Genomic DNA, 21781 nt, shown 5'->3' with positions numbered 1-21781 from the left:
AATCCCGTCTCAGGAACTGCCCTCAGGGTGTCCCCAGTGCAGCAGGGACACAGCACAGACCAACACCCACAGCAGGACAAGGGAAGAAAAGCCAAAACCCAGCAGAGTTTAAAAATTACAAATGCTCTTTTATTGGACCTTACAGTTGGTTAGGCAGGGAAGTGAGGAGGCTGCAGCCACGAGGATGAGTAGCTAAAAATCTTATACACACAAAGCAAAAACCTTTCCCATAAGTGCCGGAGAAAAAAGAAGGGGCTGGAAGAAACCTTGAATTGCAGACAAAACCTTTGGAGGTTGTAACATGTGTTGGGGGGCAGAGGCTTTTAGAGCCTCATGGAGGTGTTTTCACTGCTGAGGACCTGGGACTGTGGTTCCACAAGACTGTGATTCACCCTTGGAATGGGATGAACGAAATGGTTGTCCCTGTTCCATAGTGCTTCCGTTTCCCTTTGAATGCCTGACTTGGAGGAGAGAGCAAGGGCTTGCTGACAGAGGGGCACCATGGGGTCCATGCCCGGCCAGTGACCTGTTACAACCTGTGCTTCAGCCAAAGGTGCTCCAGATTCTCACAGAGGGGTCCTGGTCCCCCCTGCTGCCCCAGAGGTGAAGGACGGAGGAAGGAGAGGCTCTAGCGCAGCTATTTACACCATGATCTGCAGGGCAGAGGCCGGAATTGCCGACGGCCATGTGCTTGCCAGCCTTATCTGATGGTCTTTTTGCTGGTGGTGGTCTTGGAAACGATCCTGACACTGCCTCCCGTGCTGGCGTTGACGCCCCGGCTGCTCCCAGAGCTGAAGGAGCTGCCTCCACCATAGCTGAGCCCCCCGGAGAAGCCTCCGCTGCCGCCGCCGAAGCCTCCGCTGCCGCCTCCAAAGCCGCTGCTGCTCATGGTGTAGCTGCTGCTGCCGCCGCCACCGCCCATGCCGAGCCCCCCGCCCAGGCCCAGGCAGCTCCCGCCGCCGTAGCCCATCCCGCTGGAGCTGCTGACCACGGCTGGAACAAACCAGGAGCACCCGTGTCAGGGGACAGCTGGACTCCCGAGGTGGGGAGATCTGCAGCGTCACCCCCTTGGTGAAGGGTGGGTGGGAGGCAGGTACAAAGAGGTGGAAGGAGGGGGATATGAAGAGGTGGAAGGGAGGTCATACTCACAGACACTGACAGATCCGACTCCTTCTCCAGCAAGCCTGTTGGGAAAGGGGAAAGTGAGCAATAATGCCAAAACCTTGTCCATGAGACCATCTAATTAGGCCTGCATGGCCTTCAGTAGGGTGGGGTGTGTCTGTGTTACAGATGAAAGGTGACAGTGCTCATTTTTATCAGTATCAGGTGCAAGAGCTGGAGAAACAAAACTTTGCCTACAAAGTTCACCACTTCAACCACCTGTCTGTCTGCCCTGGTGCTCCAGCCCCTCAGGAAGAGCTGGTTGACCCCAAGAAGATGGTCCCTGGTCAGCACACAGCAGGTCCACGTGTCCTCACCTGCTCTCCTCGCCCTCCAGCAGCTTCCTGTAGGTCGCAATCTCGATGTCCAGGGCCAGCTTGACGTTCATGAGCTCCTGGTATTCCCGGAGCTGCCGGGCCAGGTCAGCCTTGGCTTTCTGCAGGGCATCCTCCAGCTCGGTCAGCTTGGCCTTGGCATCCTTGAGGGCCATCTCCCCTCGCTCCTCGGCCTCAGCGATGGCTGCTTGGAGGTTGGCACACTGGGAGTGGGCAGAACAGGCAGTTGTTTCATTTGGGCTCCCCAAACCACTCTCTCTGTTGCTGGGGGGTTGTGGACAGTGCCTGGTGGCCCCCAGGATGGCACTGAGGGCTCCTGATGGGACCTGGCTCTTCCTGCTGTGTCTGACCACCATCACCTCCCACCCACCTCCTCCTGCTCTGCAGGACCATCCCTCTCCTACCTGTTTCTTCACGCTGTCGATCTCATTCCGCAGCCTCTGGACCATCCGGTTGATCTCTGAAATCTCAATCTTGGTGTTCCTCAGGTCATCCCCGTGTCTCCCAGCAGAGACCTGGAGCTCCTCATACTGGTGCAGGGAAAGGAGGAAAGCACTGGTGAGCACTCGGAGCTCAGGGAAAGCTGAGGGGACTTCAGGGGACAAAGTGCAGGTCTGGATGAGGATTAAAGGGACAAGATTTCTCTGAAATCTGCCCATGCAATAATGGCACTTGCTCTTTACTCTCAATATCTGCTGGGAAGGCAGTGCCTGATGGCACAGAGGACCTGGGCATTATCACCTACAAGAAGCTGGAAGGGGAAGTGTTTAAGGCCAGTTCTGCCAGTGACTCTGTGAGCCCAAAGTCAAAACTTTTGAACATCTCATCCCTGTCTCCCCTCAACTGATGGGAAATAATTTCTGATCATTTCTGACCACAGAAATGGTCACCCCGGTTACCCACCTTGTTCTGGTACCAAGCCTCGGCCTCGGCGCGGCTCCGGTTGGCGATGTCCTCGTACTGCGCCTTGACCTCGGCAATGATGCTGTTGAGGTCCAGGTTCCTGTTGTTATCCATGGACAGCACCACTGAGGTGTCAGACACTTGCTGCTGCATCTGAGACAACTCCTGCAGAAGATGCAAAAAATGAAGTTAATGATCTGGTGTCCATGGTGGAAACCACAGAGATGAGGTGATTTGGGAGTCCTCCCCGCCAAGATGGTTTTTTGTATTTCCTTGCTCCATCTCCATTTTGTAACTTATTTCTGCATTATCATTCCCAAAAGGTTGGGACCACCTTCTCCTCTGGTCCCATAGAGCCCTGGGTGTGAGATCCATGGGGCAGGAGCTGGGGGATGCTCTCCAGGAACCACTCACCGCTTCATACAGAGCTCTCAGGAAGTTGATTTCCTCTGCCAGCGCATCGGCCTTGCCCTGGAGCTCAACCTTGTTCATGTAGGCACCATCCACGTCCTAAAGAGAGGATACCAATGGTTTCTAAAGAAACCAGAACACAAAGGGGCTTCAGGACACCAATGGGACCATGTCTGCTTCAGGTCTGTTATTCATAGAATCATGGAATTATTTGGGTTGAAAGGGACATGAAAGCTCATTCAATTCCCACCCCTGCCATGGGCAGAGACATCTTCCAACAGACCATACTGACTTGGACTCTTCCAAGGATGGGGCAGCCACAGCTTCCCTAGGCAACCTGTGCTACTGCCAGCAGTTCCTTTGGTTCATTTTTAAGTCCCTGTGATCAAGGTATTTTTTAATGTAAAGCTGGACATTGGCTGTGAGCCAGAACCAGGTTCATGGGCAGAAGGCAAAGCTCTGACTCACAAGGACGTGACCAGAGACTGAATTGAGCTGAGCCGCAAGAGACCAGAAAAGAGGGCAGCCCTGTTGGCACAGAGAAGGTTGTGCCCATTCTGGCCTCAGGAGGACCCAGCCCAGCATGTGCTGATCTCCCAGCTTGACCCAGTCGTGAGGGTGAAGGACCCCAACTCCCACCAAGTCTTGCTTGAACTCTGCAAGGTGAGTTAATTCTATTTCCTGGCCCATAATTCCCAACCCAGTCACCTTCTTGAGGACCACGAACTCGTTCTCAGCACCTGTGCGCCGGTTGATCTCATCTTCATATCTGCCAGGATAAAAGAGTGAGGGGGATTGGATGGAATGAAGAGGTGGGAGCGCCTCATTCCCAAATCATCAGTTGTGGCTCATGGATATGTTCCCAACTCCCACTTGTTTATCCAGAGCAGACGCAGAGCAAATATTAGTGTCTTTGAACTGTGGGACTCAGTGGTGTGAGTAGTCCCAGTTAAATTAATATATTTTAATCACTGCCCATAAAGTCAAGCTCATACATAAATGTGCAGATTCAGAGCCCGTTTTGGCAGGAAGCAGGAGCAGCCATTCCTGGTGACCTTCGCTCCAAGCAAAGTTATGCAAAAGACTTTCAACAAAGCTGCACTGCAATGCCTACAAATGTATAATAAAGCAATCATTTGGTATTTGATATTATAATAATGCTAATGACTCTGAAGAACCCACTGCAGCATTTAATTAAAACAAAAAACTCCATGGTTGTGCAAGAGAGGATCATTACTGCTCTGACAGTGGTTCTGTGGAACTTTCTATGGCTCTGAGCAACATTCTCTCATCAGATAATCAGGGCAGGGCTTAGCTAGAAAGTAGACAAAACATGCAGGCTATTGAGACAAAACCTGGCTTTCAAAGGCAGATTCATGCCAGTCCTCTCACCAATATTGGCAGAGTTTTCCCTGCAGCTGGATCTCTTAGTGGACAAAGGAAGAGGTGGGAATAAGCCAGTGGACTGGGAACAAACTCTAGACTTAAAACAAAATGTGTTCTCTTTCCCAGGAGGTAACTCTGAAATCCAGACTGTAGAATTCATAATTTGGGGCCTAACCAGTATTTCTAAAAGCCCAGAACACATTTCAAGACCTCAAAAGCACCCAAAACCACACCAGAAGTTCTGCCAGTCCCTCCTGTTGGATCTAAGTGTTGTCTTCCCAGTCCCACTCCTAAAAATCTGTCTCTTCCCATGCTTAACTACCTAATATTAACATATTCCAGCCCTGCAGGGTGATTCTCAAATTTTCAGCCAGGACTGGTTGAAGAAGAGACATATTGTTTGTTCTCAGCCAAATAAAAGTCAATGGCCTCACCTAAAAATCCCCCCCAAAAAATCCCCTCCAGGCAGCAGGTGCTGACTGGCATGTCCTGAGAATGATCCATCCCCCCTCCACTGGATCCCAGCAGGAGGCTAATGCCCTCCCCAGGGAAATTTTTGGCAAAGGGCTGATCATCTTCCAAGTGATGGGAGCTGAGCGAGCCCGAGCACTCCCAGTCACCTGGACCCTCTGGAAATTTCCTTCACATAATGGGAAATGGGGGATTTTTGGAGCTGGAAGTTTATTTGCTACATTTCTGGTTTTGCCTGTCTATTATCCTCACAATTTACTATTTTTTCTGTCTCCTGGTATATTATTTCAGGAAAGTCCAGGGATCAGACTGTGACCTCTGTTGTGCTGGAGCAGTTCCCCAGGAATTCTGTGCTAAACACTGACCTTGCCTGTGATAAGTGTAAAATAACAAGGGGTAATTCTGGGAACATATTTTATGCTGGGAAGAGGAACCCGGATCAAACATCAAGTGTGCACCAGCAGGAACGAGCACCAGCCCAGATTTTCCTGGCTGGAACGACTCACGCTGCAGAGCGGGATCCCTTACTTGTTCTTGAAGTCTTCCACCATGTCCTGCATGCTCCGGAGCTCGGAGTCCAGCCGGCCCCTCTCTCCCATCAGGCTGTCGAGCTGCCGCCGGAGGTTGTTGATGTAGGCTTCAAAAATGGGCTCCAGGGACTTCCTGGTGACAGTGTGACCCTGCTCTTGGAGGAGGGTCCACTTGGTCTCCAGCACCTTGTTCTGCTGCTCCAAAAAGCGCACCTGGGGAGAAACAAAACCAGGGACATATGTGAAAAACCTCACAACTGCCAGGAAAAGGTGGAATCATCAACAGAAAAGGTCCAGAGGTGTTGGGACAATCAGAAGGAAATTATTAGGAGCGTACCAGTTTAGGGCGTTGGATTCTTAAAAGTATTGGAAGCTTCTGGAGATGTTTAGCAAGATTTTTTTCAGGAGTTTTAATCAGGCCAAACACCCGTTCTTGCAACTTAATGTTTCTCCCCCCAGTAGACGTTCAGCCCACCTTACTGGTTTAAACTGGTTGTATCCCATTGTAGAGTAGAAGATTCATCCACCCCAGGATTGTTTTTACGAGGAAGAGAGAGAAGTACTTTATCTATAATATAAAGGTGCTGAAAAACTCATCCTTGCTAAGAGGAAACATTAAACAGTTTTTAGTTTTCAGCCAAGCCCATGTTGTTTGTCGGCTGGGATCAGTTCAGGCAAGTCCCTAAATCCAAATGAAGTTTCTTCCTGAAGTTTTTTCCCGAGGCAACTGATAGCATGCGTGGCTCGATGGTTCAGACCAAACTCTCACCTTGTCAATGAAGGAGGCAAATTTGTTGTTGAGGGTCTTGATCTGCTCCCTCTCCTGTGTTCGCACTTTCTGGATTTCCGGATCGATATCCAGCTTGAGGGGTGCCAGGAGGCTCTGGTTGACAGTCACTTCATGGATGCCACCAGGTGGGCAAACAGGGAACCCGGGGCCACCTCGGCCACCAAATCCGGGCCCTCCCAGCCCAAATCCACTTCCCAGCCCGTAGCCACCACCACCACCGGCTCCTCCTAAGCCAAAGCCAGCGCCTGCTCCGCCACCATAGCCAAGACCGAAGCTATATCCGCCCCCGGCTCCACTCCGTAGACCTCCACCGACCGAGCTGTAGGAAATTCTCTTGCTTCCACCCAAGTTATAGAGACTTCTGCTGCCGAAGCCACCGCCAGCTCCAAAGCCTCCTCCACCTCCAGCTCTTCCTCCTCCAACTCTGGAGACAGAGACGGAGCTAAAGCTGCTTCTGGTCCCACCACCACTACCTCCTACAATAGCAGAGCCTGAGCTAAAGCCCCTCATGCCCCCTCCAGTAGATGATCTGAAAGAGATACGGCTCATGGCTGGTTCAGTTGGGAAGACAAAGAGTCGGAGAGAGGAAAACTGAAAAAGGCTGCGCAGCAGGAAAAGAGCAGAGGGCAATGGAGACAGAAACCCCTGTAATGGGAGAGCTTGGGAGCCTCCTCTTTTATCTGCTTGGAAAACTTGGCACGGGAATTCAGAACTTGACGTGCCTTGCAGCAACTTGCCTTGTCAAACACACCTCAGCTATGGCAAGGCGCTGAAAAATGCATTGTTTGCAGGCAGGAAAGTAACGGCGAGAGGGAGCTCCCCCCTCCACCAAAGCCGCCGCTCTGAGTCATGGAATTAGCATTGAATGGGACGAGGTCTGCACTCAGGGCAGGATGCAACATGATTCCCAAGACCCTGGGAGCTGCTTTCCCTCAGGCGAGACAAGGACTTGCTCGCTTGAGCAAAGCGAAGATTTTGCAAGTCGCATTTTCAGGTTTAACACGTTGCATAGGCAAGAAAAATAGGGGCTTTTCCAAGGTTTCCAGCTCTGTGACTGGCAATGCGTGTCCTGTTGTTGGCTCGGGAAAGTTGGGTCTGAAGGTGATTTTAATGATCACTGCTGACATTGTGCTTTTTTTTTAACATTCAAGTTTGACTTTTTTTTTTTTTTTGGATGTAAATGGTCATGGGCTTGAGGAGATGAACTGAGTGGAAGTTGTGTCATGGCAGTATTTTCTGGGGTCTTACCAAAAATCATCTACCCTCATTCCAGGGGCATGTGGGGAATTAGTTAACACAATTTTGAAAGACAGCAAGTAAATGCTTTTTCCAAAATCACATCAAAATAGATTAAATACTACTTTCCTTAATAGAGATTTATAAAATACTACTAAAAAACTGCTTGAAATTATTGTGGCTCTATAGTACCTCCTTGTTAGGCTCAGGGTTCAAAAGCTCCATCTGAAGTGGTATTTTTATCACTTTTTCTGCCTCCCTCCGCCCCCCCCTTATATTTATCCAACAGTTTCCACGTCATTGCTGGCTCTAAAAGATGTTCTGTGGAGGGGAATTCACACACTTTCCTTCCCAGCCCCTCCTTCACTCCACTGAGATCACACAGTTGGAAAAACTTTCTAAAACAGCTTTTGCCTCTTGATGTTGTTACTGGATGAACCCTTGTGCAGGAGTTTCAACCACCACAATGAATCTGGGTCTTATAAAGGCCTGAGAGCTGGGGTTCCTTCACTTGTGTCCATGAAGAGTTGGACACGAGATACAGGAGAAGAAATCCCTTCATTCCCACTCAAAATGCCTCCCCCTCACTTTTGTGAACTGGATTCTGCCCACCTTGGCCAGGTGAAGTAATAGTGAAAGACAGAGAGATGAGACCCTGAGCAGCTCAACCAAAAAAATTCCTAAATTCATCTACGTGAGCAAAAAGTGCAGGAGCTCCATCCAAAAGGAGGCGTTTAAGTGGATCGGCTGCGTCTCAGAGCTTGTTTGTGTTGATGTGTTTCCAACCACTGCTTTTTTTCTGTCTGGGAACTTGAAAGAGCCTGAGCAGGAGGGGTTTGGTTTAGTTTCGTTTGGTTTGGTCGGGTTTGGTTTGATTGGGTTTTGTCTCCTTGCAATCAGCAGCGCTCCCAACTCCCATCTCCTTGGGACGCTCCCGATTCCGATAGTGAGTCACTGTGGGCGCGATCAGAGCTGATCCCCAAACAGGCTGATCCAAAATCTCTCCCGCGACCGGGAGGCGGCTGGGCTGTAGCAAGGGGGTGCTCTCACCCCGGGAGTGGAGATGTGGGGATATCCTGCTGGAAATGCAGCATTTTGCTGGGAAAACTTCACCCCTGGCTCCGTCCAAACCCAGTGGCTCCCGATTTCACAGCAGCAGCAACCTCAGCCATGAGACCTCTGGGTGCTGAAAATAACACAGTGTTACTGAAAATAAATAAACTCTGCTCCAAGCATGGCAGATCCATGGAGATTTGCTTTCCTATGCCTGCCCATGTGAACTGGCACAACTGTGCCAGGAGCCTGCGGATGGGGGCCAGGCAGGGAACTTGCCTTTGACTCCCAAATTGCTTATGCAAAGTCACACCTGGGAACAGGAGCACAGGTTTTAATTAAAGTAGAGGGAAAGGATTCATGTGGAAGGGAATCATTACTTCCCCAGCTCTTCTAGGAAAGCCTGTTGCTGCAGACAATGGCAATTAAGTTGACTATTACAAAGGATTTGGAAAAGCAAAGCAAAGGATGGTGTTTAGGCACCAAAACAAGGAAAATTCTTGTGGAATCTCAGAGTCACTCACACTTTCTTTTCTCAGTTTGTGTCGCTCACATGTAGCGTCCCACTGCAGGTGCTGAGGGCTGCAGGGGGGCTGTGCTGGCCCCTCAGGTGGGACAGTTCCCTGTGAAGAGGCAGGACATGTCATGGGAGGTTGTCTGGGGGGTGAGGGCACTGCAGAGAAAGGGGACGAGGAACAGGGCTCCTGTCTGCAGGAGCTCAGCTGCCTCTGAGCTCTGATTTGCTATTTTTTTCAGAAGGGACTGGAAAAAAGATGTTAAAAACTCTCCAGGTTGGTTAAGGTTGGGTTGTCATGAGCTGTGTTAAATCCTCACACCCAACCTGTGCAATTTGGTGAGGTCAGAAATCGAGGCTACTCAGAGTTTATTTTTAACCTTCACTGTTTTTTTGACCTGTCTGCAACATCCTTTGGACAACAGAGACTGAGGAGTCTTGGTGGATGACAGGCAAGGATGACATGAGCCAGCAGTGTTCATGATCAGAAGGAATGGAATTCTCAATGGAATCCTGGGATGCCTCGGGAAAAGCATGGCCAGCAGGTCAGGGAGGGGATCCTGCCCCTCTACTTGGCCCTGGTGGGACCACGTCTGGAGTGATGTGTTCTGCTCTGAACTCTACAGTTCCAGAAGGACAAGGAGCCCCTGGAGAGGGTCCAGTGGAAGCCACAAAGGTGATGAGAGGTCTGGAGCATCTCTTTGATGAAGAGAAATGGCAGGAGCTGGGCATGGTCAGTCTGGAGAAGAGGGGACTGAGAGAGGATCCCAAAAATCATAAGAATATCCAAATGTTCATTAAAATATCTCATTTGAGAGAGTCTCTCATCAATCCATGTGAATATCTCCAAGGGGTGGAAAGAGGATGGTGTCAGACTGTTCAGTTGTGCCCGGTGACAGGACAGGGATCCCAGAATCCCTGAGGTGGGAAAAGACCTCTAGGATCATGGAGTCCCATCTGTGCCCGATCCCCACCTCATCACCAGCCCAGAGCACTGCGAGCCACATCTAGGCACCCCTGGACACCTTTAGGGATGGTGATTCTGCCACCTCCCTGGGCAGGGAGAAATCATGGCCATAAACCGGAACACAAGAAATTCTACCCCAACATGAGGAGGAACTTCTTTCCATGGAGGTAGCAGAGTCCTGGAAGAGCTGCCCTGGGAGGGCAGGGATTGTCCCTCTCTGGAGACATTCCAAGCCCATCTGGACACCCTCCAGTGTCACCTGCTCCACGTGTCTGTGCCTTGGCACGGGGTTGGACTGTATGAGCTCCAGAGGGCCCTTCCAACCCCAACTATTCCGGGGTTCTGGGACTCTGAGTCTGGTTTCATCCCTGAATTTAGTCTTTCACTGAGGCTCCTTTGATTTCCTGGGCAAAGGGGATGAGATGTTGCTGTGTTTTGGTACACCTGGGTTTGAGAAAGGTTTTGCTGAAACGTCTCCTTTGAACTTGCCAGGACACGCTGGCATGTCTGCTCCTGCTCCTTCCCGTGTTCCTGCTCCTTCCCCTGTTCCTGCTCCTTCCCAGCTTCTGCCCAGAGTTATGCAGGGCCAGGATGTTGCAAGGTGAGGGCAGACAAAGCATCTGGACCTTTGAAATTCAATAAGGGCTTTGCAATAACTTTGGGCTGAGGGTTTTTTCTCCACTTTTTCTTTGTTTTATTCTCCTTTTGCAATGACTGACTGAAATATCTGCATCAGTGCTGTTGTGCTTCAGCACCCATCCCCAATGCAGATCTTCCAGATAAAGCCTCCCCAAGAGCCCTGCAGACACTTGGGTTTGCTCTGGCTTTTTAAGAAAGCAAAAATTGAATCCTGAGGTTTTGCCTGGATGCCCCAAACCCTCCCTTGCATAGAAGAAAATATTTTGGATTAACCCAAATAAGTTAAGAAATGAATGGTGATTAATTATCTTGTCACTTATGGATAAACCTCCACCTCCTTCTCTTCCTCCTCTTTCTCCCCCAGTTTTCTCCAATTCTTCAATTTATTTTGGGACAACCAATTTCAAGATTTTCATTATAATTTAATCAGAATTTCAAAGCTTTTCCCTGGAAGTAAAAAAAATACGCCTCCAGCTCATTCTGATGAAGGTTGGAAATATTTTCTATTGCTGGTTCTGGTTTAGAATAAAAAGATAAATAAAAAGAACAAATAAATTACAATGTGGTTTTATTGAACACGTTCTAAACAGAGAGAGGAAGGGAAACATGGAGTCGCATCACTATTACGGAAGTATAAAAAGCTGCAATTTTATTTTGTAATGGTGCTTTCCAAAAATAAGAAGACACAGTGGAAGTCTAGAGGAGTAAATTCCACCAGAAAAGGGGAAAATAGATTTGGGATGCTAGAGTTCCTTTGGGATCCTGCTCTCGACTGCCTTGTTTCCCACACACTGGGCTGGAACCTGCTGCACTTCCCAGATTCCCAAAGGTCTTTCTTGTGGCAGAGGAATCCACACAGAGAAGAGATGCTGGAATTCCCCCAGGAGCTGTGGACATGGCCCTTCGGGCAGCTTTTCCAGTGTGATTTTTGCAGTCCCTGACTTTTCCCAGTTGCTGCAACCAAGACCGTGGGGAAAGAGAGCAGGACTTGGATTGCTGGAGGATTTTGGAATTTTTTAAGACCTTCCAGCAACACCTTGCATGGGACAGGACAGAAACCCCATTTAACAGCAAGCACTGATCTTGCTTTTGAAGAACTCGTTGTGTCAGACATTATTTAGAATTTTAAAATCTTATACTTTAGAAAACAAGTCCTTTTTTATAGGTTCTGGATCAATCGCTGGTGAATCCTCTAACAAAAACCATCCCCAAACTTACATGTAAGGACCACTGTGGAAAACTCATTTAAGAAGAGAAAGGACAGGAATGGGAGAGTGATTTGGGAAAAGATTTTTGATAAGTTTGTGGCACACTGTGGGTATCTGTGGGTAGAGGGATCTCAGGTTGCTGCTCCAACATTAGTGCTCTGAATCCCTGGTCAGGCTCAAGTGCCTGAGCTGACTCAGCAGCAAAACTTGGCAATATCTGGAATAATCATATCTTTCAAAACTTGGCTGTGAATGGAGGAAAAAGGGATTTTCCATCTCACCAGAGTGACTCAGAGTGAAGAAAATTTTAAGAGGGACATTACAAGCCACTGCCTGGGATCTTTGAGTAGCCTCCAGGACTATTTCTAGACAGCAGAAAAGTAACCCAGACCTCTGATGCAGATGAGCTTCTCTTGTGAAGGAGCGAGTTGGGCTCATTCCAGCAGTGAAGGCAAAGCAGGGTGAGCTAAACACACATTCCCAGCCTACCCCTGGGCTTCTGGGATGAAGAAGCCAGAACTGAGCTAAAACTTTCCCTACCATTTGCTGTGTTTTAGCTGATGGCTGTGGGTGGCCACAATCACAAACTGCTTGGCCTTATTAAAAACAAATGGAAAACCAAAACAATTACCCATTCAGAACAATCACTTAGGCCTGTGTTTTCCTTTAGCTCCCGTTCCAGGGACTTGGAGAGCTCTGGTTTCTGTGTGTTCCACTGCTTTTCTTGACTTGAGATCCAAATGTGTGAGAATTACAGAGCAGGAGCAGGGCAGGGGCAGCTGGAAGGGTGGAGGTGAGGGACAACGGTGGGCAGGAGGAACAGAGGAACCATAGGAGGGTCTGGACTTGGCTTTACTCGGGCTCTGTGGCATTCTTCAGGCTTTGGCTTTTTATGCTCTTTTTGCTGGAGGAGGTTTTGGAGACGATTTTCACACCTGGGTTGGTGCCTTTTGCACTTCCAGAGCTGAAATTCCCTCCACTGGTGCTCAGGGTGCTGCTGCCACCCCCGGCATGGCTGTAGCTGCCAGCAGTGCCCAGACCACTCCCTCCTCCAAATCCACCTCCAGCCCCAAGTCCAAGTCCTCCTCCGCTTCCAAAACTGTAGCTTCCTCCTCCTCCTCCTCCACTGCCAGCTCCAAGACCGAAACTGCTCCCGCCGCCTCCTCCAAGGCCAAAACCATTTCCAACACCTCCTCCAAGACCAAAGCTGCTTCCACCACCTCCTCCAAGGCCAAAACCACTTCCGCCACCTCCTCCACTCAGGCTCAGTCCACCAAATCCTCCTCCTAAGCCAGCTCCACCAGAAATGCCGGAGCTGGAGCTGATGACTGCTGCAAGGAAAAGCAACCAGAGGGTTGGACATCTGCTTGTCAGCCGTGGAATCTGGGATGGGATGGGATGGGATGGGATGGGATGGGATGGGATGGGATGGGATGGGATGGGATGGAAGGGGCCATAAAAGTTATCCCATCCCTGCCATAGGCAAAGACTTCTTCCATTATCCCAGGTTGCTCCCCTCCCCGTCCAACCTGGCCTTGGACACTTCCAGGGAAGGGGCAGCTACAGCTTCTCTGGGGAGTCACCCAGTTCCAGGAAGCATCGTCATCAGGACCTTGACCCACAGGACTCAGACCCAACTTTCATCCCCTGCAAAAGCCCGTAATGACAGGAGAGGGTCCCAAAAGTCTTATGTGGGGCAAAACTTCCCTTTTCCCATGGTTTCTCCTAAGCCTTGTTCCCAAAGCCAAACTTTGGGATCCAGAACTGTCATACTTACAGTAGCTGATGGGGTTCAGTCCCTCCCCACTGAGCCTGTTGGGGGATTAGAGAAGATTAGAGCAAAATTATGGATACAGGCAGAAGAACCAATCTCTGATGGGAAAAGGGATAGTCACTATTATCCCCACAAGGATTTTGCTCCCACCTGCTCTCCTCGCCCTCCAGCAGCTTCCTGTAGGTCGCAATCTCAATGTCCAGGGCCAACTTGACATTCATGAGCTCCTGGTACTCCCGGAGCTGCCGGGCCATGTCAGCCTTGGCTTTCTGCAGGGCGTCTTCCAGGTCAATCATCTTTGCCTTGGCGTCCTTGAGGGCCATCTCCCCGCGCTCCTCAGAGTCTCCAATGGCTGTCTGCAGGGTGGCACACTGCAAGGGATAGGGGGCTTGGAAAGCTGCTCTTCCCTTTGGGTGAGAGTCACCCAAGGAAGAAACCTATTCTGGCTGGGTCATTCATGGAAAATGTTCCAGCTGAGATAACATGGCTGGAGTTGAAATGCCAGGCTGGCAAGAATGACTTAATAGTTAAATTTTACAGTGTGAAGCCCGTTCCAGGAGGGAATTCAACACCTTTAACCAGGCTGGAAAAGTCCCTGATCAGCACAGCAGAGCTGTGGTGTTGAGGGATAACAGAATGGGGCTCTGTTGGCTCCTCTTGCCATTCCTACCTGGTTCCTTGTGTTCTCTATCTCGGAGCGGATCCTCTGGATGAGCCGGTTGAGCTCTGAGATTTCACCCTTGGTGTTGCGCAGGTCATCACCGTGTTTCCCAGCTGTGGCCTGCAGCTCCTCAAACTGACGTGAGAAGGAAGATGTAACCTGAACCATCTGAGGTGTCTGGCTGGACAAGACGTGGCTCAAACAGCCCCTCTTAGGGGCAGCAGGGATTTTGTGTGGCATTGATGGGTCAGCTCACCTTGGTTTGGTACCAAGCCTCGGCCTCGGCGCGGCTCCGGTTGGCGATGTCCTCGTACTGAGCTTTGACTTCGGCAATGATGCTGCTCAGGTCCAGGTCCCGGTTGTTGTCCATGGACAGGATGACAGCAGTGTCGGACACTTGGGCACTGAGCTGGGCCAGCTCCTGTGGGAAGCACACAGGCACTGCATTTACCTCTCCCAACCCTCAGAGTGGTGGCATTCTCCAGCCAAGGACAACAGCAGGACAGGAATCATGGATTTGTCCCTACCGCCTCATAGAGAGCTCGAAGGAAGTTGAGTTCATCACTCAGGGCATCCACCTTGGCCTCCAGCTCCACCTTGTTCATGTAAGCAGCATCCACATCCTGGAAAAGAGCAGCTGTAGGAACACCTGTGGCACTTGGATCCTCTTCTCAGCCAGGAAGAATTTCCTAGCCGCAGCCAAGAAATGGCCAAGCCTGGAGACAAGGCTGCCCCTTTCCCTGCTGCCTGGTAGAGAAGCTGTGCTTGGCACATCCCACTGGAAGAGCACCAAGACAGCATCTCTTGCTCCAGAAAAGTGCTGTGTGTAATTTGGAAGTGGATAAGGAGGGAGGTCCTGGCTCTTTGGCCTTGGTACCTGGGATTCCCAAGCATGACTGATCCCCTTTGTCTCTACATGGTCTGTTTTGCACCTATGTGTGTTGTGGGACCAGAGTGGGAGGAGATTTTGCTTCCTTCCTACAAGCCACTCCATTCCTTTCCCACAATACTATGAACAAATGGTGATTTAAAATCCTTCTAAAGGATGAGGATGCAGGTCCACGAGATCTCCCACCCCTCAGGATATTCCCAGTTTGTGCAATGGTTGGGGTTGGCTCAGCATCTGCAGTGCCTCCTGTCTCACCCACCTTCTTGAGCACCACAAATTCGTTCTCTGCTGCTGTGCGCCGGTTGATTTCCTCTTCATACCTAGAGGATAAAGGGAAAGAGGTGCTGGATCAGACCTCGGGAAGAAGAACAAGTGTCCAGGTAGGACTGAAAAGTGATCTGAACTGGGGATGGAATCTCCAAATCAGCCTCCTGGGAACTGTCCAGCTCCAATGTGTGAGATTGCCCTTTCTCAAAAGACTGAAAGGACATTTTTGACTTAATGCAGATGGAACAAGGTAGGTAAAGCTGGTTTAGAGGATTTTCCTTTGCCACAGCTATCACAAGGTGCTGTGTGGTGGCTGAATCTCCATTTTTTGATGGCAAAAATGTTGATGTACCCTTTTTGGTGCTGTTGAGGAAAATGGGTCCTGCAGGGAGAGATACCTCTGAGCAGGGAGTATTGGAGGTGATTAGTGATGTTCTGTGTTATGGGTTGGAGCACAAACTGGAGACACTTTTTCCCCTTTCCTAGAGAAATTTCCATTAATCCTTCAGTCTGGATGTTTGCCTTTCAGAAACTGAATTTTTTGACATGAATCATAGAACCATGGAATTTCAGAATCATAGAACCACAGAATCATAGAATTATAGAATCACAGAATCCTAGAATTCCCGAATTATAGAATCACAGATTCAGCTGAGTTGGAAAGGACCCATGAGGATCCTTGAGTCCAACTCCTGTCCCTGCACAGGACACCCCACCAATCCCACCCTGTGCCTGAGAGCATTGTCCAAACACTCCTGGAGCTCTGGCAGCCATGGGACCATTCCCTGGGGAGCCTGGGTGAAAACTCCTGCTGCTCAATGTTCAGCTGAACTGTTTACACCCCATTTCACACTCACTTGTTTTTGAAGTCCTCCACGAGGTCCTGCATGTTCTTCAGCTCCCCATCCATGCGTCCCCGCTCATTGAGCAGGTTGGCCAACTGCCGCCGCAGGTTGTTGATGTAGGCTTCAAACAGCGGGTCCAGGTTGCTCTTGCTGGAATTGTTTTTTTGGCCCTGCTCCTGCAGAAGGGTCCATTTGGTCTCCAGCACCTTGTTCTGCTGTTCCAGGAAGCGAACCTGAGCGTTGGGAAGCAGAAGAGGCTTAGGCAGAAGATACCTGTGAGCTGACAGCCAATATTCAACACTGGCAGTGATGCATGGTAGGAGCCAAAGGATTCCTGAACTAAGAGTTTCCAAGCTGGGAATATCCTCTGGATTATCCAGGGCTATGTTAGCCCAACCTGTAGCTGAGCAAATCCACCCTCAGTGTACAGTTCTCTTCAGAGGCAATTTGATTGAGGAAGCAAACGAGCAATGATAAGAAAATTTGGGTTCAGCTCTTTCTTCACCAGACAGTGAAGTTCTTCTTTCACACCCTCTGGGGTTTCTTTCTTTGTAAGATGCATATCTTTCTTCATTAAAGCCAAGGTCTGAGTACTAATGCTAAAAAGCTTAATTGTCTTTCCTTTTGCTCACACATAAAATATATTTATTCAATTAAAAGCTGAGGAAGGACTTGAGTGGTTGAGTCAATTGAGTCAATATAAAAAGGATTTTATCTTGCAGGCAATAAACAACAAAGACCAAGACATCTGCTGTCATCACCCAGAGAGAGCTGGGTTGAGCCACTAGACCTGGACCCAAAAGTGACTTACTCCATTTCAACTAATCTCTGTTATTTCCCAGGCACAAAACCTGGATCTAATCCCATTACTTAAATTTTCTTGTCTTGTTTTCTCCTCTGTCAATGTTCAGAAGGACATTATTGTCTAAGGGAGTTAACAAAGACATGCAGGGAGGAAATGGGTGAAAGACTGGAGATCTCTGAAGCTGTGTTTTGGTACCTACTAGATCCTCACTCCTCCTCTACCACAGATACACAGCACCCAATGAAGTCTCACCTTGTCGATGAAAGAAGCAAATTTGTTATTGAGGGTCTTGATTTGCTCCTTCTCATCTTTCCGAACCTGTTGGATGTTTGGATCTATCTCCAGGTTCAGCGGTGCCAGTAGACTCTGGTTTACAGTCACTTCTTGGATTGTACCCACTCCAGATGGCCCACCAGAAAATCCTGGGGGGTTCCTGCCACCACCCAGCCCCACAGGGAATCCTCCCAGACCCCCCAGTCCACCAAAGCCAAACCCTCCACCACCTCCATGACCACCACCATAACCAAGCCCACCAGCACCTCCACCAAAGCCAAATCCACCACCTCCACCACCAAGCCCCAGCCCAAGGCCACCACCAGCTCCACTACCAAATCCACCAGCTCCACCAGTGCCAAGCCCACAGCCACCCCCTCCGCTGCCACCCCCCAGGCCAGAGCCACCAGCAGCTCCACTTCCAAAAGCAGCTCGGAAGCTGCTTCCGACCCCGATGGAAATTCTCTTGCTACCACCAAGGTTGTAGAGGCTCCTGCTGCCAAAACCTCCACCAGCGCCAGAACTGCCACCACCACCTCCTCCAATGAGCCTCCCAAAGCCACCTCCTCCTCCTCCTGATCGTGCCACAGACACAGAGCTAAAGCCAGCCCTGTTGCTGCTGGGAATTATGGCCGAGGCAGCGCTGTAGGATCGGCCTCCACCTCCTGCTCTCATGCTGAGCGTCCGGTTCATTGTGGCAGCAGAGAAGGGCCCCGCACAGCCAGAGAGACTCTGCAGCTCTCTGAGGAAAGCAAATAGGCTGCCCCTTTTATCCCCCAGGGATCTGGGCTTGGCTGCATGGAAGTCCAGTGATCAATTTAGTGCCTTCATGGTTTTGACGTGCCAGGAGGCAGCTGTCTCCCTGAGACATGTTAAACCCTGATTGCACCCAAACACACCTCCTGGGGCTGGATCTGCTCAGCTGGAAGAGTTATCTAACACCCAGATTTCTCACAGGGAGAGCTCAGCCTGATGCAAAACCTCTGTCACCTTGCAGAGATGAGTTATTTTATTTTGTATTATTTTGCCTAGCCCTGGAAGTGTCCGAGGCCAGGTTGCGAAGGGCTTGGAGCAACCTGGGTAAATGCAAGGTGTCCCTGCTCTTAGGGAGGATGGAATGAGATGGGCTTTGAGATTCCTTCCAACCCAAACCATTCTGGGATTCCATGATTCTATAATTTCCTTACTGTGAAAGAAAATAAATTTTAAATGTTATAAAGCCAGAAATAATGTCTTGGAATCCCAATTCAACTTAAAAAATGCAGCATATCAACACAGAGATCAGTGGAGAGTCCTCTGGACTAACTCAAGTGAAAGACAGTGAGAACAAAATGGTTAAATCTAAACAAAAATAATTCATGGGGTTTCTTCACCTGAAGGCAGAAAGCAGCTTGATGTTCATGAAACCTGACATCACTTCTGGGGCTCTAACTTACCTAGTTTGTGGTTCCTACTCCCTGGGCAGGGACCATCTCTTTGGGATGACTTGACAAAGAGGTACTGTCAAGTTTTCCTCTTTCTCTTTTCCAGATGTAAATACTACTTCAAATTTTGCCCATTTGTATTCAGTATTTAGCCTATGGCAGGCTTTGTAGGCTTTTCTTCTGGATATTTGCATTTCCAGAGGACAACTCCATTCCACGCAGAGGCTGTGTTGTAATTTCTCCAGCTAGCTGATGATGTGATTGATGCATTTTCATCCTGACCTAAAAAACATTTCAAAAAAAGAGGCAGATTTTCTCAAAAACTCTCTGCCCAGCTCTGTGGAATGATGTCATTTTCCCACTTTAGGATGTAGTCAGTCCTGAGTTTCTGGCTCTCTCTAGCTCTGATTTCTTTTAAAGACCTTTGAACCTTCCATCTAAAATGCTGCCAAAAGCGGATTTAACCAGCATTAAAAATATTCCCACAAATTCTCCTTATTTTGATTTCTGGAGTCCTTGGGAAAAAAGATAAATTCAACAGGGTGTGGTGACATTTTCTGGCATCTCAGACTTTGTGGAACTGCAGTGTTGAGAGTATTTTATCCCTTGCATTCCAGAGCTCAGCTGTTTTTCAGCATGGGGCTGCCCTGGTGGCTTTGCCTGAATTCTGCAGGTCTGGGGCTTAAATATATTTACAGGACAGGACTCTACTTGTCTTTCAAAACACATCCCTGTGCCCCAGAGCTACAAAACCATTAAGGAGCTAAAATCCCACTGGCTTCTCTGGAAGAAGGTTTAAACAGGTGCTACTGAATACAGAAGACCAAATATCTGATTATCGCTGCAGAAATGCTGCCGGACAGGCTCGAATGGGAGAGCTGGGGCACTGAAAGAGAATTTCCCTTTGCAGTGAGAAATTATTCCAGGATGGTGCAAGTCAGCTTGTTTCTTTTTGGGAAATGTGGGTCTGAACCTGGAATGTCACTTGAAATTCATGAGCATCCATTGCCTCAATGATTTGCATAAAATTCAAAGCCAGGGTGCGATGGGAAAATGAGATTTTGTGTTCATGGTTCCTTGACCCCAGTAAAGGCAGCCTGTCCTGAAGCTGAAGAACAGGTTCAGATCAGATGTTAGAGCTGAATGAATGTAATGGGATTAAAGGTGGGGCTGCCAAGAAGAAAGAGGGAATTGTCACTTCAGGCTCCCACACTCTTCTCCCCTCGGCTCGTTATCCACAGGGTATGTGAGCGAGGCAAAGACCACCTGAAAAACGCTCCCTTTCCTTCCTGGGGCGGTTGGTGGTGTGGAGGAGCTGAGGGCTGAGCCTCCAAACCCAGAGGCAGATGTGACCTTTTTAATGTCTGTTTGGATCAACTCTGCCAGGCTCTGGGCTCAAGCTGAAAGAGGGAAAGTCAAAGTTGAATATATGGAAGAAATTCCTCCCTGTGAGGGTGGGGTCACCCGCCCTCAATGGATTTCCCAGAGAAGCTGTGGCTGCCCCATCCTTCAAAGGGTCCAAGGCCAGGCTGAATGGGACTTGGAGCAACCTGGGACAGTGGAAGTTGTCCCTGGCCATGGCAGGGGGTGGAATAAGATGGTTTATAAGATCCTTCTAACCCAACCATTCCATAAATCCATAGTTTTGGACTCTATCAATTTACAAAAGGGTCTGTCCAGATTTACACTGTGCAGGATTTGACCTCCATCCACCCCAAACCCACATTCCCGGCTTTTTTCTCTCCAAAATACCCTGATCTACATGAACATCTTCAAGCAGGCAGCAGCAAACATGGCTTTTGCAATAGCTGGGATTTGAGGACAGGGATGATTAAAGGTTTTTTCCCAGAAATGCAAGAGCTGCCAGACAGCTTTTGCCCCCTGGGGAGCTGGCTGGTGTTTGGTGTTCAGGTATTGCTTTGCTGGGAGATGATCAACATAAATTATGAGCTGTTGGGGCACTGCAAGCTTCTTGTTTTGGGTGTTTCTGCTTGGTATTTACATAGAAATGAGATGGAGCCTGTGTCGTGTTCATGGAGCAGAAAAGATGAAGATGTTTCCAAAAACATCTTTAGCAGAGTAAGTTTTGCTTTCTCACCAAGGGCTGACCCACTTGGCTTCCACTACCCCCCAGTGAACTGTGGCATTTATTAAAACAGAATTAGTGCTCTGCTCCCTGCTGATCACATCCAATATACCACGAGGGGAGCCAGAACGCCCAATGCTGGGAGAGCAGCAGAGGCCAGAGCTCATCCCATACTGGGTTCATCCCCAGCCCACCAGCGAAGACAGACTGAGTCTGGGATGGGGGCTGAGCTCATCCTCCAGCCTGCAGAGGTCAAGGGAAAGAAGCCGTGAGTCAGCAGGGAAGTCTTGGAAGCAGAGTAGGCCATGGGGGAACAAATTCCAGCCCCTGGTTCTTGTTGAGCCTTTCATGGGCACATGATCCTGCCCACACCCTGTGCTGCTCCAGGCTGGACACAGGGATTTCTCCAAGGGTGATGCAGAGCTGGTTCAGGGCCTGTTGGCTGCACCACGGGGAGCTGTGGGAAGGGAGGAGCTGCAGGGCTGGCTTGTTTTCCTGTGATTCCAGCTGTCCATCCAGCTGGGCTGAGTTGTCACCATGGCAAGATCCTCCCAGCCAAGTTACAGAGACCCATCAGGGGTCACGGTCCAGGGGAACTGGGAGCCCTGCAGAAGACCAGGAGTGCTGGGACAACACTCAAACATCTGGTGGGACTTCTGTGGTGTCCTGTGCAGGGCCAGGACTGGGATTCAATGATCCTTGTGGGTCCCTTCCCACCCAGAATACTCCATAATTCTAAGAACCTCACAGAGAAAAGAGAGGACTGTGTGATTTCTCCTAAACCCCAGTTTCCTAAAATTGTGAGAGAGGGTTTTCCCTCCCTGGATGATGGAGGGGCATGTCTAGCCACATCTCCAGACTCTGATTTTTGTGTGAGTTCACATAGTTTAAGGAAGGTGGTGGTTGAGGAAGAAGCCGCTGGTGCTGCATTTTGGGAAACTGCACTTTGCTCTTACTTCTACAATCAACCCGCTCTCGTGAGAGGGTTTCACAGGTATGATGTGGGATTATTTTCCTCTTCCTCCCAGAGCGGGTTCTCACTGATTTCCTTAAACAAGGGCCTGGCTGCCTTTTTGTTCCATCTCCAGAGATCCCAGACACTGTGAGAGATCCCAAGCAAACTGCATACCCACAGATGGTTAAATAACCTCTT

General features: G+C 49.5%; 2 protein-coding genes across 4 annotated transcripts; both read right to left on the bottom strand.

The window, feature by feature from the left end:
- Positions 1-117: 117 nt before the first annotated feature.
- On the bottom strand, positions 118-6728 carry LOC135287814 (keratin, type II cytoskeletal 6A-like). Its single transcript, XM_064401032.1, has 9 exons — positions 5967-6728; positions 5196-5410; positions 3519-3579; positions 2814-2909; positions 2400-2564; positions 1901-2026; positions 1479-1699; positions 1150-1184; positions 118-993 (listed from the first exon to the last, which is right to left on the bottom strand). Exons 1-9 carry the CDS (start codon positions 6534-6536, stop codon positions 701-703), a joined length of 1782 nt encoding a protein of 593 aa, XP_064257102.1. The 5' UTR covers positions 6537-6728; the 3' UTR covers positions 118-700.
- Positions 6729-11723: 4995 nt separating this feature from the next.
- Positions 11724-17811, bottom strand: LOC135287807 (keratin, type II cytoskeletal 5-like). 3 transcript variants are annotated; one of them, XM_064401024.1, is made up of 12 exons: positions 17346-17811; positions 17289-17306; positions 17098-17243; positions 16053-16273; positions 15188-15248; positions 14567-14662; positions 14296-14460; positions 14049-14174; positions 13529-13749; positions 13382-13416; positions 12825-12935; positions 11724-12719 (listed from the first exon to the last, which is right to left on the bottom strand). In XM_064401024.1, exons 1-12 carry the CDS (start codon positions 17809-17811, stop codon positions 12457-12459), a joined length of 1929 nt encoding a protein of 642 aa, XP_064257094.1. In that variant the 3' UTR covers positions 11724-12456. The 3 variants fall into 3 exon arrangements, with proteins under 3 accessions (XP_064257094.1, XP_064257093.1, XP_064257092.1); XM_064401023.1 differs by having other exon boundaries at positions 11724-12935; positions 17370-17811; XM_064401022.1 differs by lacking the exon at positions 17289-17306 and having other exon boundaries at positions 11724-12935.
- Between the last annotated feature and the right edge of the window lie 3970 nt (positions 17812-21781).

The sequence above is a fragment of the Passer domesticus genome, chromosome 31 (genome assembly GCF_036417665.1).
Source record: "Passer domesticus isolate bPasDom1 chromosome 31, bPasDom1.hap1, whole genome shotgun sequence".
Classification (NCBI taxonomy): domain Eukaryota; kingdom Metazoa; phylum Chordata; class Aves; order Passeriformes; family Passeridae; genus Passer; species Passer domesticus.
The sequence above is the reverse complement of the archived record's forward strand: the minus strand, read 5'-3'. Positions and strand labels throughout refer to the sequence as shown.

Excerpts from the sequence above, each read along its gene's own strand:
- LOC135287814 (XM_064401032.1), bottom strand. The coding sequence starts at position 6,536 with ATGAGCCGTATCTCTTTCAGATCATCTACTGGAGGGGGCATGAGGGGC. Across the intron at positions 2,565-2,813 it reads TGAGAGCTCTGTATGAAGCG|GAGTTGTCTCAGATGCAGCA; the intron begins GTGAGTGGTTCC and ends CATCTTCTGCAG. Across the intron at positions 1,185-1,478 it reads CTGGAGGGCGAGGAGAGCAG|GCTTGCTGGAGAAGGAGTCG; the intron begins GTGAGGACACGT and ends CTTTCCCAACAG.
- LOC135287807 (XM_064401022.1), bottom strand. The coding sequence starts at position 17,811 with ATGAACCGGACGCTCAGCATGAGAGCAGGAGGTGGAGGCCGATCCTAC. Across the intron at positions 14,663-15,187 it reads AATTTGTGGTGCTCAAGAAG|GATGTGGATGCTGCTTACAT; the intron begins GTGGGTGAGACA and ends GCTCTTTTCCAG. Across the intron at positions 12,936-13,381 it reads ACTGAACCCCATCAGCTACT|CAGTCATCAGCTCCAGCTCC; the intron begins GTAAGTATGACA and ends TTTTCCTTGCAG.